Here is a 14,885-nt window from a genome sequence, read left to right on the forward strand (position 1 = left end):
AAAATCACCTAGCTAACCTAGACCAACTACTACTTTTGCCATAAAAAAAGATTTTGGACCCATGCATAATTTCCAATACAGAAACCTTATCTTTCTTGTCACCTCAGACATCATCAAGGGATTGGCATAGAACAGATACCTACTAAAAGTTAGAAAAAAGAGGTAAAGAAAGAAGAAAATCCTGTGATAAGCTTTGACACACACTAACAAGGTAGACATGTAGGCATAAGTATTTTGAAGATAAGCATTTGACTTTTATCCAATGCATTCTACCTCGGTCCAAATCAAAAGTTATCAACATAACTTTATCTTGTAAATATATGGATTTGCTTTAAAAGAATACTTTTTTTTTTAAGATTTTANACTAACACAATATAATAATAAAAAAATAGTTTATAAACAAAGAAAAATGTTAACTCATTTATGAGATTTCCTTATTTTTACTTCCCATCAGTGGTTACATCCCCTCAAAAAGTATCTCTCTATTCTCCAGAAGAAGTGGTCTCCAGGCAAGTAATTATTCGAGTTTATCAAATCCTTGAACCTTTCCAGCACAACAGGAACAGGAAAAGAGAGCCTCCCTTATTCATGCTTAGGAAGGAACTTGCAAGGAAGATGACAATGGGCCAACCAACCAGCAGCGAGTTGCAGATAATTGATCCTCAGGGAAGAAGTCACAATGAACATGTCCTGTGTTTAATGTCACACTATTCATGGGAATGATCTGCCATCATTTTTACTTGCTCAAATATATTGATGGCAAAAGTGGTAACAATAAAATTCGCTAGTCACAATTAAAGCTAACTAGAATCTACATTTTTGTTAACTTATTCATGATTTTCAGTTCCTTCTGTTTATCTGTTGAATTTTGGGGATAAGGTTTGTGGATCAAGACACAGCAAAATTACTGTAAGATGTGCATATTCACGTTTCCTAAAAATGATAATAGAATAAAACCCTAGTCTCTAATACTAGTTGGAATGGCCATATAAAGAAGTTTATTAAAAATTCCATAAAGAGCTAAATTAGCTCTCTTTAGCTACTTTATCTTCCACTCATCTAAAAGGATGGAGCCAAGGGGCACCTGGGTGGTTCAGCTGGTTAAGTGTCTGACTCTTGATTTTGGCTAAGGTCATGATCTCAGAGGCCTGGAATCGAGTCCCATGTCTGGCTCTGTGCTCAATGTGGAGTCTGCTTGTCCCTCTCCGTCTTTTCCCCCCACCCCATTCCTCTCTCTCTCTCTCTCAAATAAATAAATCTTAAAAAATAAAAGGATGGAGCCAAGTATATGTGACTAATACACACTAAAGGGGATTGAAACGACTAAAATTAGCAATTAATCTCTATATTATATTGGGCAACTATTATCCTTTAAATCTGACAGTTATATTATGAGGCAGGCATCACAATGACTCTCATTTTACAGAGGAAAAAACAGGATTAGAAAGTTTAGCTGATATATACAGATTCACACAACTAGTAGTAAATGTTGGTGTCATAATTTCAAACCACATCTGCTCATCTTAATACACTAGCCTCACTGCTGCCTAGGATTGGGGACAGGCCTGGCCCAGGAAGCAGCAGGCTTGTTTTCCAGGCAAGAGCTCCTCCAAAAAACCTGCAGTGGCTTAGAACAATTCACTTAATGTCTGTTTTCTCCTCTGGAAATCAGTATAATAACCGCATTTATCCTATAAACTATACAGAGCTACCTACTATAAAGACCAAATGGATGTGGAAGTGTTTTGAAAAGATGAAAATGACACATAAATACAAAGGTATCAAATACATAAGCTCCCTGAAGGCAAGAATTTTATTCTCCTCCATTGCTGTGAGCAGGCTGTTTAGTTCCCAGTAAAGGGCTAGGATACACAGAGGAAGGGGCTATTTGGATCATTTATGACAAACTAATCAAGGCCATTTATTTTCTCATTTAAACCCCCAATAATATCAGGTGTGAGGAGGAAACAGCCTCATCCTACAAAGAGAAAAAAAACATGCTTTGTATGGTAAAGCAACTGATCATATTTAAACCCCTATTTGCCTGATTTCAAAGCCTCTGGTCTCTTGCATGCTTTTCATTTAAATAAATATAATTTAATTAATTAAATGAAATAAAGCATTAGGAATCTATAATGTGCACCATTCAAAAAGATCAAACGATATCTTAATTAGGTGCTTGAAAGCTCTACCAGGGATAAAAGAGTACCAAACTGCTGACATCCTAAACGTAAGTGATATGCTACAAAGGGAAAGTTGTGGTATCACCCGAGTTTTGGCACCTCAGTCTTTAAAAATCATTTTCATACTTTAGTGCACCAAACATAACTTTAAGTGGTTTATATGGTTTATTTTGCTAGTCTCTTCTTTGCCACGAAACAACAGATGCCCTGCTCTGGTATACGAACAGTAGAAAAAGATTCCAACAAGAAACCAGAAATGCGTTCTTCTTTATTTCCCACCTCTTATATCAATACGCATCAAAACTTCCTAAAGATCGTAACAGAGGAAGTAATAATAAAAGTTCACTAATTTTCATGCCCTTAGATGCGCCAAACACAGTATGCAGCGTTTTATGCCTACTGTGTATCCTTGAAACAATCCTCTAATGTACGATTCCCTTTTGCAAAGGCGGAAACTGAGACTTCCCTAGATTAAATTTGTCTAATGTCACTCATCTAACAATAGGACTAGAATTTGGTTCCAAGTTCAGACTTGTAGCCAATGCTGTTCTGTCTCGCATGTTACCAGGGCTGCAAACTGCATGCGTTTCTCATTAAGATGACAATCCTTGACTTCTCTGTGTTCCTAGTATAAAGATGAAGACTTATCCTCCTTTCCATCAAAGCACTAAAACTATATCATTCCTTGATATTCCCTGTGAATTCTTGCCTCTCTTCCTAAAATTTCCTCTCCATATATAAATCAGTAGTAACACCAGAAATTTGTAAAAACTAAAAGCCTGTTAAAACAAATAAAGCTATAAATTATGAAAGTGCCTGGGAATTACAAAGCCCAACATCTCCATTTCCTACGGAAATTAAAAACGATTAAAATTTTTCAATTCCTCACAAGATAAGACATGAGAAAAGAAAAATCATGACATAAGTGGAAATGTATCTTTCAAGAAAAACTAACAAAGCACACACCTTTCCTACCACCCCTAGAGATCATCACTTCCAGAACTTTCTTCACCAAAGGCTTGAGATGAGACTTTTTTTTTTTCTAGGAAGCCCCTCCTCCAACTCCAGAGTTGTAGGAGCTATTTCTGTGGTTGGTGGATCATTGAAAACAATCCCCCTAAATGTCTGTAATCCACAATAAATAGCTCACATGAAGCCCTTGAAGAATAAGTTAAAAATGTTCCAAGTTAGTGTCACTAAAATATTTATGACAATATTTTCAAATACATTGACCAAACTGATGATCCTTATTCTTTGGATTGAAAGAATTGTGTCCAGCATTTCCATGCCAAAATATCCTTTCAGAATTTTTATTTTTATTTTTTTTTAAGATTTTATTTATTTATTTGACAGAGATAGAGACAGCGAGCGAGAGAGGGAACACAAGCAGGGGGAGTGGGAGAGGAAGAAGCAGGCTCATAGCAGAGGAGCCCGATGCGGGGCTCGATCCCAGAACACCAGGATCACGCCCTGAGCCGAAGGCAGGCACTTAACGACTGAGCCACCCAGGAGCTCCAAGAACTTTTAAACAATTAACTTTAATGACAAAAATTATATATTGTTTGTGAATTATCATTAATTTTGTTGAATATTCTTCTAAGATGCTAATATATTTTAAAATATATCTAGGATCGCTACAATATTATTTAGATGTGAAAGAAACAGAATATATTATCACAGGGTAACACACTGAAGGACACACGTTCTAGGGATGAGCCTTATTAGCATTTATCAAGCAGCTGCGTTGCTACAATGTCTCAGCATCCAAGCAGGATGTCAAGTCCACTATGATTCGTGCAGGCCCCTCCTAAATTCAAAGTCTAGTAGGATGTGCCACATTACGTATTTTTATCTACAATGTTTTCCGAAACTTTTCAGTCAGTATTTTACCTCATAATACCAAGGAATACTTTTTTACCAGCTCAGAATGATAAAATGCCTAAAATGGGTGTTTTGCATAAAAGGATGTATAATGCCTCTTTTCCTTTTTGTCTCTCTCTGGAAGTAGTTAATAGTTTCTATTTGTCAAAAGTAACATTAATGTAAGAATTCATGGTTTTGTAGCAGTTCAATGCCAGTGTAGATGAAGACTGACCATAGACTTGCAAATGGGGGGGAATCCAAGCCAAAGAGAAACTTAAACAAAAGAGTTTCCAGTTCCCAACTCCTACTGCCCTACCTAGTACACTACATTACACAGTCTCTTGGAGTTTATCCTGCTTTTCCATGGCCCTCTTCCCACACTTTCAGAAATGTGGCAATTTCGATTTACAAAATACTTTTCCCCTTGGCCTGAAGATATTTATTTCAAAATATTTATTTCATTCTATCCTTTTAGTCTTGCATAAGAAATAAAAAACATAATCAAATTCCTGACATCCTGGGGCGCCTGAGTGGCACAGCGGTTAAGCGTCTGCCTTTGGCTCAGGGCGTGATCCCGGCCTTATGGGATCGAGCCCCACATCAGGCTCCTCCGCTATGAGCCTGCTTGTTCCTCTCCCACTCCCCCTGCTTGTGTTCCCTCTCTCGCTGGCTGTCTCTATCTCTGTCAAATAAATAAATAAAATCTTTAAAAAAAAACAAAAAAAACCACAAATTGCTGACATCCTTAACTGCAATGAACTGAATACCTNTTCCCTCTCTCGCTGGCTGTCTCTATCTCTGTCAAATAAATAAATAAAATCTTTAAAAAAAAACAAAAAAACCCACAAATTGCTGACATCCTTAACTGCAATGAACTGAATACCAGTACTAGGGGAATTGTAAAATGAAATGAAAACAAATCTGAAAGAGAATAGGATTATAATGTAAAGCCTTAATATCAACTGCAAAGGCTTACAGGCTGAGAAAATCTTTTCTTATATCAAACTATATAACTTGAGTTTCAATTAAATTTATGCTGAAGTTAGAAATGGTCAACGAAGGCCATATTCTCTTGTGAAGAATCAGGTAACACTTTGCTATATTCAAATAATAAGCACACAGTTTATTCAGTTTATATACTCATATTTCTATCATTTCTATCAGTATAATTGGGTATTTATAAAGATAAGACCAAAAATATTTGCACTGAAGGAGCATGTTGTGAGGTTCACTGAAATTCAATCAAAGTGAAAGTATCAGAGGACCATAAAACAAGTGAATATCAGGGGCACCTGGTCGCTCAGTCAGTTAAGCATGTACTTCTGCTTAGGTCATGATGTAGGTCATGATCTCAGGGTCCTGGGATCCAGCCCATGCATTGTTTTTCCCACTCAGTGGGGAGTCTTCTTGTCTCTCTGCCCCTTTTCCTGCTCATACTCTTCCTTTCAAATAAATAAATTAAGTCTTTTTTAAAAAGTGAATATCATAGTATTTATCAATTAAAATTAATTGTATATGAAGGGTTAATAAATTCCATAGGAAAATATATGATGACATATTCAAAACGTTTTGGACATACTAAAATTTAGTCACTTAGTTCAACCCAATTTGTGCTCAAATCATGAGGAAACAATATAGGTATTAACAAACCCATAAGTAAACTATATAACACTATGATTTAAAATTCTTTAAAAGAACGATCTAAATAGTAAACTATGATGAGTGCATGTGTCATTGATTTGAGTAATGTGAAAAGATATGAAAATGAGCAATCTAAGAAGCTATCTCCTTATAAATTTCCTTCCTATAATGAACCCTGTATTCTCCCAAACCTATTTGTTCTCCAGTTGAAGACACTTAAAATGTCAAGGCTCTCAATTTTAAAACTGTCTTTGACCTTAAGCCACAAATCAGTAGTAAGCATTTTAAATGATTTTTTTCAATAAGTCAATTAATGTATGAAAACTAAAAGTGTATCATAACAAGTTGAGGGATTTTTGCTGAAGCAAGTTATCTACAGAATGAAAACAGGACAAAGCTAAATTACTGGAAAATAAATCCTAAAGGTAAACTGCTGATATTAAAAAAAAAAGCATGCATATAAAAAAATCACACAAATTAGCACAAATATTAGAGCAACTCATCCACAAGAAACTGTCCATAAACTCCTCCTTCTGAGATAGCCTCTAAAAGGAAAAAAAAATGGTAATTTGGTACTTTTTAAAAAATTTGCACTACAAGATTAATACAGAAAATCGTGATATATTATATTATAGGGGTAGGGGGTGACTGACAATTTTGTGGCCATTCAAGGAATATGTATAGTCACATTTTGAGTATAATCCAAAACTANAAAATCGTGATATATTATATTATAGGGGTAGGGGGTGACTGACAATTTTGTGGCCATTCAAGGAATATGTATAGTCACATTTTGAGAAAAATCCAAAACTNAATCCAAAACTAAAATGGAAGCCGAGCACACCCATAACTCTCAGGGCCCTTCTAATGGAGTCTTGCATTCTAACCACTAGCAACATGGCTTTGGCATCACCGAACAGCGTTTTTAAATGCACTCTGAAGGGTGTATTCTACTTCTATTCGGCAAATCACTTTAATGTATAGCAATGTATATTAAGGAATAAAGACGATAACTTTGAACTTATCTAGCTTGTAGATGGAAATGAAAAATATTTTACACCTCTATCTAGGATATGAGGCAGACTACAAGTAAAGTGTTTCTTTTGAAACCAAAATGGAGAGGAAAAGCAAAATTCTGACTTTAAAAAGTATAATTCTATAATAAGAAAATCTGCTATAAAATTAAATGTGTTTAATAGATAAATGATCAGTAAGTCCCCCAGTGCAGTAGGTACTAGGCTAGGGTTTCTGAAGGATACAAAGACAACAATGGCATGATCCTGCCTCCTTTATGAAGGCCATATTTTCATTACCCAAGTTAATTTTTAAATAATTTCCTTCTATAAATTAAAATTATCAAAAATGAGAAAATAAATTGAATAGTACTGAAAAATAATACATGTTAGACTCTTAACACCACTGTGAGAACCACGTTCATTTTTTTTTTTTCCAAATTAGTAAAATCAGCTTTGAAAAACATTTTGATGTTTGAAATATTTCAAATCAGGGGGGATTTTGAAATTTTAACTTTGAATTCAACTAATTTTCCTATTGTAGTGAAGAGACCTAGTCATATAAAAGGTTTGGCAATTAGTTACTCAAATCACTAGAGAAAAATCTCAGGAATTTTGGCTGTAAATTGCCATAATAAAAGACCTAATATTTTAATCATATCTAGGGAAACTTCAGTAGAATCCAGTTGGGGGGTGGGGGAAGAAAGGAAACATAATTTATCCAGTGGCCATTAACATCCCAATAAAATGTTTAAATTGAATGTAAAATTTTAGCTCTGTGTAATGTATCCTTTGTTCACTCAAAAAAAAAATCTCTATTTAAATTTAAATTTTATATCCTGCATTTGCTCTGCAGATTATTTCCATTGCCTTTTTTTAAAAGGAGAGGACAAAGAGGAGGAAGAGAGGAAGAGGAAGGAAAAAACCGTATTCTCTGAAAACTCAATTACACAGCAACACATGCTGGAATAATGAGGAATTGGGGGGCTCTAAGGAAAGTTCAAAAGTTTGTTCAGTGTTATTGGAAGAGATTATGAGAGGATCTGAGGTCTGATCATGAATCAGCATTCTGTTGTCATAATGTCACAGTGCAATGACCTTATCACTTTAAAGGTTTGATGTGAAACGGAAATGCTCCATACCTTTTGAGTCAGCAGGTTAAGCCTGCAAGACCTCAAAAAGGAATAGCACAGGAATAAATTCTCATTAAGTTTTTATCATTTCATATAGTATTTTTTATTTAAATACTTAATTTCTCTTATACTAAAATAGAATGTTTCAATTGATGCAATTCTTTGATTTCTATTTAGTGTAATGTATCATTTTCCTGAACCTCTCTTGTGATAAGTGAAGTATGAAAGTTTAACTACAAAAAAACCTAGTGACAAATTAATTATTCTTACAAACAGGAGCTATTTCTTTCTTTGTAACCTCCATCTGAATATAACAACATTTATACCACCAAGTTGTAAGGTATCGTGTTCCGGTACATGTGTTCATGGTTTTCTTCGTACCATGAATTCTTATTTTGGCTTAATAGCATCCAAGCTGATTCTAGTTTTGTGAAATTTTTGCATATGTTGGTAACTCCAGGTTTTAGTAACTGCCTCAATAAAAATGGCAAGACAGGATAGCCCACCTATAACTATACATAAACATATGCATACTCACACATATACATACATACAGTCACATTCATGGAAAATGTAATATTTAGCAAACGTGAATTAATTTGATCAATACAGATACAAAATTTCAATAATTCACAACGCAAATTCAATGATAAGAAATTCACCTTAAAAATGATATCTGAAGAATCAAGGTTAAAAAGCCAAAAAAATACAATTTCAGAATTCTCTCTCTTCTGAGAGCATTTATAATCAATGCTGTCTATGGAAGCCTTTATTAATTATTTATTATTATAGTAATCAATTATACAAGGATATTCAAGATAATCTATATAAAATCAAAGGCATTCTGTTTTTAAAAGGCACTTTAGTTCTTTGTCGAACAGCATTTTAAATGAAGTTTTTCAAAGTAAATGCCATTTAAATATTTTTTCAATTTCTCTAAACGTGTTTACAATGTTTCAAAAGGTATTTAGTGTGCGCAACAGTTTTACTAAGAACAATATTTTCTCCAACATCCCCATCTGCTGGCTTAGAGAAAAAGTAGATTTTTATCTGTTATTTCTTTAAATATTTTTATAATTTATTTTATGGATTGAAATATAAAATTATTAAATTATTTAAAAATAAACTAATAGCAATTTGTCAAAATCATTCATGAAGAGAAATAGAAAGGAAATATTTTAAAGAGGAAATTTAATGTTTAAAAGTGTTCATTCTAAAGCCCTATGGGATCCAATACTCATGTTTGTAGCTTCTTTAGACAGTTTTATTTTAAAGAAATTTTGGTAATGAGCACAGAACTACTTTATTAAATTTTTTTGAGAACATAAAAATATTTAGTTTTTTCCTAAAATCTGCTGTTTTGTTCAACTATATATAATATGGTGGTACGTACACAGATGACAAAATCAAATTTATTATTTAAAAAAAATCTGAATTTCTGTAATACATTGCTTTTGTATAAGAACTATTAGAATATCTTCACATCCTCATACTAAGGTTCTTAGACAAGACCACAGTGGCCAGGGCACACTGAAGGCCTCAAGGTCTAAAGACTTTGAAAACTATTTAAAAGATTACAGAAGGTAAAGGTTAGAAAAAAAAATGAATTTTTATGAGAAAAATATTCATTTATTCTCTGACAACCAAAAGGCACTCAATAAATATTGAAAGAAGGAACACAGTAGTGAGGGAGAGAAGAAGGAAGGGAGGAAGGAAGGAAGGAAGGAAGGAAGGGAGGGAGGGAGGGAGGGAGGAAGGAAGGGAGGAAGGAAGGGAGGGAGGAAGGAAGGAAGGAAGAGGGAGGGAAGAGGGCAGGGAGGAAGGGGGAGGGAGGAAGGAAGGAAAAAAGGAAGGGAGGGAGGAGGAAAGGAAAGGAGGAGGGTAGGAATGAAGGAAGGAAGGGGGAATTCTTGAGGCCCATCACTAGTCTGAACTATTGAACACATCAGAAGCTAGTCTTTTTTTTTTTCCTCCTGGTTTTATGGTTTGTATTTTCCCATATTAAAGGTTTATGTTTTAACAGCTTTCAGGGAAAAAAAAAATCTTAGTACTTTCTCTAGCTAAGAAGAAAGAGAAGGAGGAAAGGGAATGGGGAGGGAGAGATGAGAGAGAAAGAAAGAATTGGAAATCTGTCTTTATCTCCTCAGGTACCCATGGAAACAAATGGGAACAAACAGGTACTTTCCCTATCCCACTGTGACTGTAAAAGGGAAAGATGTGGGAGTTTGGTGCCCTGCATAGTCATTTTACATAGCTGACAATATAATGACTTCACTTCATTTGCATAACCTTAACCCATTTGGTAGACATTGCTAGATCCTTAAATCAATGTCAACCTAGACATTTCCAAATTGAGTTCCTTTATCTTAGGAATAACACTAAATTAGTAAACTAATCTCTTTTCTACCCTGAAATTATTAAGTTATAAAACTCCACTTTCTTAATATATACATTTAACTCTATGGGATTTTTATAATTTAACTAGGTGAAACAACAAGCTACTTTACAAAGATTAATTGATGATACATATTTAAATAATGGAGTTAAAGAATAGAATTCCTTAGATTTCTGGAGGAGATGAGAGGAAGTCATTTCGGTCTTAGCTATCAACATATTTGATGCTGCTGCTTCCACTTCATAGAGTAAAGAATCATGGACTCCCCCGACCAAAAAAGCAAGCAAACAAAGGCTACGCATTGGAGAAAAACCTTGAGCAGAATTAAGATGATCAAGACTCATCTTGACAAACTTGAGATTAGAGATTTCCCTTCATTTCTTGACTATTGACTTCTTGGTTGTAGTTTACATCAACATAAAGAGTTAAACTAATTTCACATTTTTCTCCTGCCCTTGGCAAGAAAAAGAAAAAGAAATGAAGAGGGATACAAGGATATGAACACTCCAGGTCATTTTACAGGCTCTAGATTGTGAAATTCCTAAGGGAATGAAGAAACTGAGTCACAAATGTTGTTATTTGCTCAATGAATCAATGTCAACTGCAGAAAATTCTATCCAACGTGTCTCTTTTGTATAACAGTACTTCATTAGTTCTCTTTAGCAATCAGTAAGATTATTGATAAGCACATGCCAAACTTGAAAAGGCATTCAGTTGCTTACCACAATTTGTTTTAGTGTCTTAGAATAATAACCCATGGAAGAGTAATTTGGGGTTCTGGAGACATGCATCTTTATTTCAGATTCATTTTCTGAGAAAAACAAAAAAAAAATCTGTACAAAATAAAGATCTGATTTTCCCCATTTCTCAGAAGTGTGGTCAAACAAATTTAATTGTGTGTGTGTTTTTTTGGATGAAATTCATGTGCCATGGATGTATTCATTCTGTGGAAATTCATGGAGTTATATATGTGCTAATATATATACATCTTCTGTCTGAATAACTTATTTCAATACTATTTATATTAAAAATAAACCTATTCTAAAAATAGTGAGACTGAAGACCTAAACCAGTCACCAAGCCTAAACCAAAAATAATCTTTAACCTTTACAAAGCCCCAGCACAGTCATTCAACATCTCTTAGAATCAAGAAATATTCGTTTTGTTCCATGGACATATCTGTTATTTTCTGTTGGGCACTCTCCTTATATTCATCAATGAGTGAACTTCTCAAACACTGACCATTTTCAAAAGTGTACCTGTCAATTACTTGCACACTGTTTTAGAAATCTACATACAATAATCATAGCCTTGCCTTAGTTTCATTACTTTTCAAAGCATTTTCACACTAGTATATACAATTACAGTTAGACACTTAGCACAGACGTAGGTTAAACTCATAATTCAGGAAAAAAACAGAAATTTGATATCAAATCAAATAAATAACCTAAATCTGGTAGGTTAATAGGTCGGGGGTATAAAAACCTTCAATACTTAAACTACAGTGGCTTTTTTGTATGTATCTATGTACTGAAATTTGTCAAGATATTCTTAATGTTCTTTTAGGGAGTTTTTTTTTTTAAAGCTGCAAATCCACTTTAATCTCTCTCTCTCTCTCTCTCTCTCTCTCTCTCTCAATCTCCCTGCACGCCCTTCCCTTCAGTTTCTTCTCTCGTTTGGTATTAACATTTGAGGAAAACATACAGCACTGAAACCTTCTTAAACAGGTTCTTTAAAAACAATTGGATTCTAGACATCTAACATGACCGTAATAATGCCCCTGTTCTATCAGTAAACGAAAATTGTTTCATTTCTTCATTAGAGCGGTGGTAGTTTCAAAATGAGTTGATGATGTTCCTGATACCCTAATCAAGCTAACCTAGCGAATATATGATTAAGGCTCAGTACGGGGAATTGAGAGGACAACCAGTTTGCCTAAATGTGGGAGCACTGCGGTTGGGCTTTTTCTGTGGGAATATTCCGCTAGCGCCCCTACACTGTAGCCACAGTGGAAGGTGAGCTATCTGCGACCTGTTAACTGATAACTATCTAATAAAAACTCAGAACATTAAGGGAGGAAAGAATCTCCCCACGCGGTAGGCAGGAAATGATGGCAGCTGCTGGGAGGAGGGCAGGAAGGTACAGTGGCGGCGGCTGCACTGCCCACGGCCGTCGCAGGGGTGGGAGCGCCGGGACAGGAGCCCGCGAGCGTTCCCATTGAACCTTTTAGAGACTTAATGGCTTGGATTCTGTTACTTTGTCTGAAGCTTTGACAGAGCTTCATCGCGTGTCCCGGAACCCTGAGCGGAGTGAGAGGGCTCATACGGCTAACTGCAAAGACTAAAATGGCTGATCAGCGACTTCTTCAGATTTCCAAACTCGGCCGGATCCAACTGCTTTCGGGTCGTTCTCCTCTCGCTGCCTTTGCTGGAGCCCCGCTACCTGAGAACAAAGCGCACCCGGCCGGCGAGTCGACCGCGGCGCCCACGGAGGAATCGCCCCCTTCAACTTGGGCTGAAGAGCCGCGGAGCACAGAGAAATTGACAGCGCTCTCCCTCCACCCCTACCCGACCCGGCGGGCCGTGGGCCTGCGTCAGCCTCGCTTCTCGCCGCGCCTTGCCTAGCCCCTCGGGTGGGCGTTATGTAACAACCCCGAACCCAACTCCAGAACCATTTTAACAACTTGTCCCGTCGAAGCAGGGAATATAGGGCTCGTGGGGTTCATACAATGAACCGGAGCTGGGGCTGTGGATTTAAATCCGGGGTCGGAAGAGGAGTGGAGCTGCCGGGGCAGGCGGCCGGGCTCTGGCAGTCCCCCGTGGTATCTATCCAGCAGTCCGACAGTGCGCCCGAAGGAATAAACGTGTTCTCTGTGGTCAGGGTACCACCAGCCGCGCAAGGTGGGCGGGGGGGGGGGCAAGGAGGGCTTCTCTTGAAGCACTCAAGATAAGCTAGAACCCCAGAATCTAAGGAAGCTCCAATCCCCACCCCACCTCCCTAGTGCGCACACTCTTCAATGCCTTTTGCTCCCTCTCCAACACCCCCCCCCCGCCGGCGGGGGTCCCCGAGATTGCAGCCACTTTCTTCCTACGCCGTCACACGCACGCGCGTGTGCAGTCACTCACACCCACACACTGACACACAGAAACACACACACCAACCCACACTCGCGGGCTCTCCGCGTGCGACATCCAAAAGACATGAATATTCATTACTTACAAGCATTAGTGACTGCGAAGCTGTTTGCTACCTCCAAATTGTCGATGTGGGGAGTCAGTCTGAACTCCGAAGTGGAAAACTGAACCATCCCTACCCGAAATGCACTGTATTCCTGATCGGCGCCCCTGGGAAATAGCCCCCCTGCAAAGAACAAACACCAAGCAGAATAGTGTCAGTACCAGGGAAGGAAAGGAGGGGAGCCCGCTAGCGCCCAACAGCCCAGGAGTCCCTTATTCTCGCTAATAGGCCGAATAAACACATCAAGGGACTCGGGCAGCGGGGAGCTGATCTCCAAATGGTAGCTAAGGGGTCGAGACACAGATGAGAGTCTGAGGGCAAGGTAGGTGGCCAGAAGCATTAGCCTTCCCTGGTAACCACAAGCATTGCATTCAGACCCCCTAGAGGATCAGAACAAACAGGAAAATGTTGTTTAAGGCAGAATTAATAAAATTTGGGGATCAGAAATGAGAACACCTTTTCCTCTACTGTATCAGAGCCATAGCCTTTTCCCTTTGCTTCATGCTATGAAAAACATGTATATTCTAGGCAGTTTAAATCTGGAATGCAGTCAAGGTATGACATAAGTCTACATGACATGAATTAATTTGTCCACTGTGAACAAAGATTACCACCAAATTATGCACAATTCAAAAGCAGAGCACAAAGGGTACCTACCTATCTGTATGCTGTTAGAAGAGACACCAAAAATCAGTCCCCATAAAACAGGAGAAAGGAGGACAGATATATGCATAATCTTTTGCATTTCCAAGAAAAGTAGAGCATCCACAAAATACCCCCTTTTTTTTCCTTTTCCTCCTCTTCCTTCCTTGGCGGTTTTCCTCAGCAAATTAGATCCTCTGCATTTTGAGACAGCAATTTAGCACCAAGCTGCTAAAAACCTGAAGTGGAGGCAGAATTCCTATTTCCCAGGTCCTGCTGGTGGGTGCTGATGCCCTGCGCCCTGTCCCTGCTGCTGAAGTCCGGAGGACTGGCTGGATGCAGTTTTCAGCGGAGCTGCCGCTGTGGTTCCAGTGTCTTGGAATATTCAGCACCCTCCCATGCACTCACACACACTCACCCTCTCTCGCGCTCTCTTCTCCCTCTCCCCTCTGTCTCACACACGCGCGCGCGCGCACACACACACACACACACACGCAAGTCACAGAGGAGCAGGCAGTCCCGGGCGCGCGTGCGCGACTCGCGGCAGCCTGCTGGCGCGCGCGTCCAACCCCTCCCCCGCACCCCGCACCCCGCACTGCCCTGGCAGCGTCGCGTGCGCGGCGCTGAGAAAGCGCGGCTCGCAGCCGGGCAGCCGCTACCACTGGGCTAGACCTCGGGTCTCGCGAGCTGTCGCGCCCACCAAGCGCTTCTGCCTTTCAGCACCGAGGACAGCGCCCCGCTCTTAGCCTCGTGCTACCTTTGTGCCGCCGCCGCAGCT

The 14,885-nt window shown here is 38.2% G+C and overlaps 1 protein-coding gene across 7 annotated transcripts in view; it reads right to left on the minus strand.

Annotated features, from left to right (window-relative positions):
- The window catches only part of GRIA2 (glutamate ionotropic receptor AMPA type subunit 2), a 167,634-nt gene extending 152,959 nt beyond the window's left edge, over positions 1–14,675 (minus strand). For 2 of the 7 annotated variants that reach the window (XR_004625798.1, XM_034661466.1), the window contains exons 1-2: positions 14,123–14,670; positions 13,448–13,588 (exon numbers count right to left, since the gene is read on the minus strand). Coding sequence is in view for 6 of the 7 variants with exons in the window: in XM_034661466.1 (XP_034517357.1) it covers positions 13,448–13,588; positions 14,123–14,210 (229 nt within the window). In the remaining variant the exon portion in view is untranslated. Of the gene's footprint in view, positions 1–13,447; positions 13,589–14,122 lie in introns of all 7 variants that reach the window. The other 5 variants (XM_011225043.3, XM_011225042.3, XM_034661467.1 and 2 more) reach the window with 4 other exon arrangements.
- Between the last annotated feature and the right edge of the window lie 210 nt (positions 14,676–14,885).

Source organism: Ailuropoda melanoleuca, chromosome 5 (assembly GCF_002007445.2).
Source record: "Ailuropoda melanoleuca isolate Jingjing chromosome 5, ASM200744v2, whole genome shotgun sequence".
NCBI classification, from domain to species: Eukaryota; Metazoa; Chordata; class Mammalia; order Carnivora; family Ursidae; genus Ailuropoda; species Ailuropoda melanoleuca.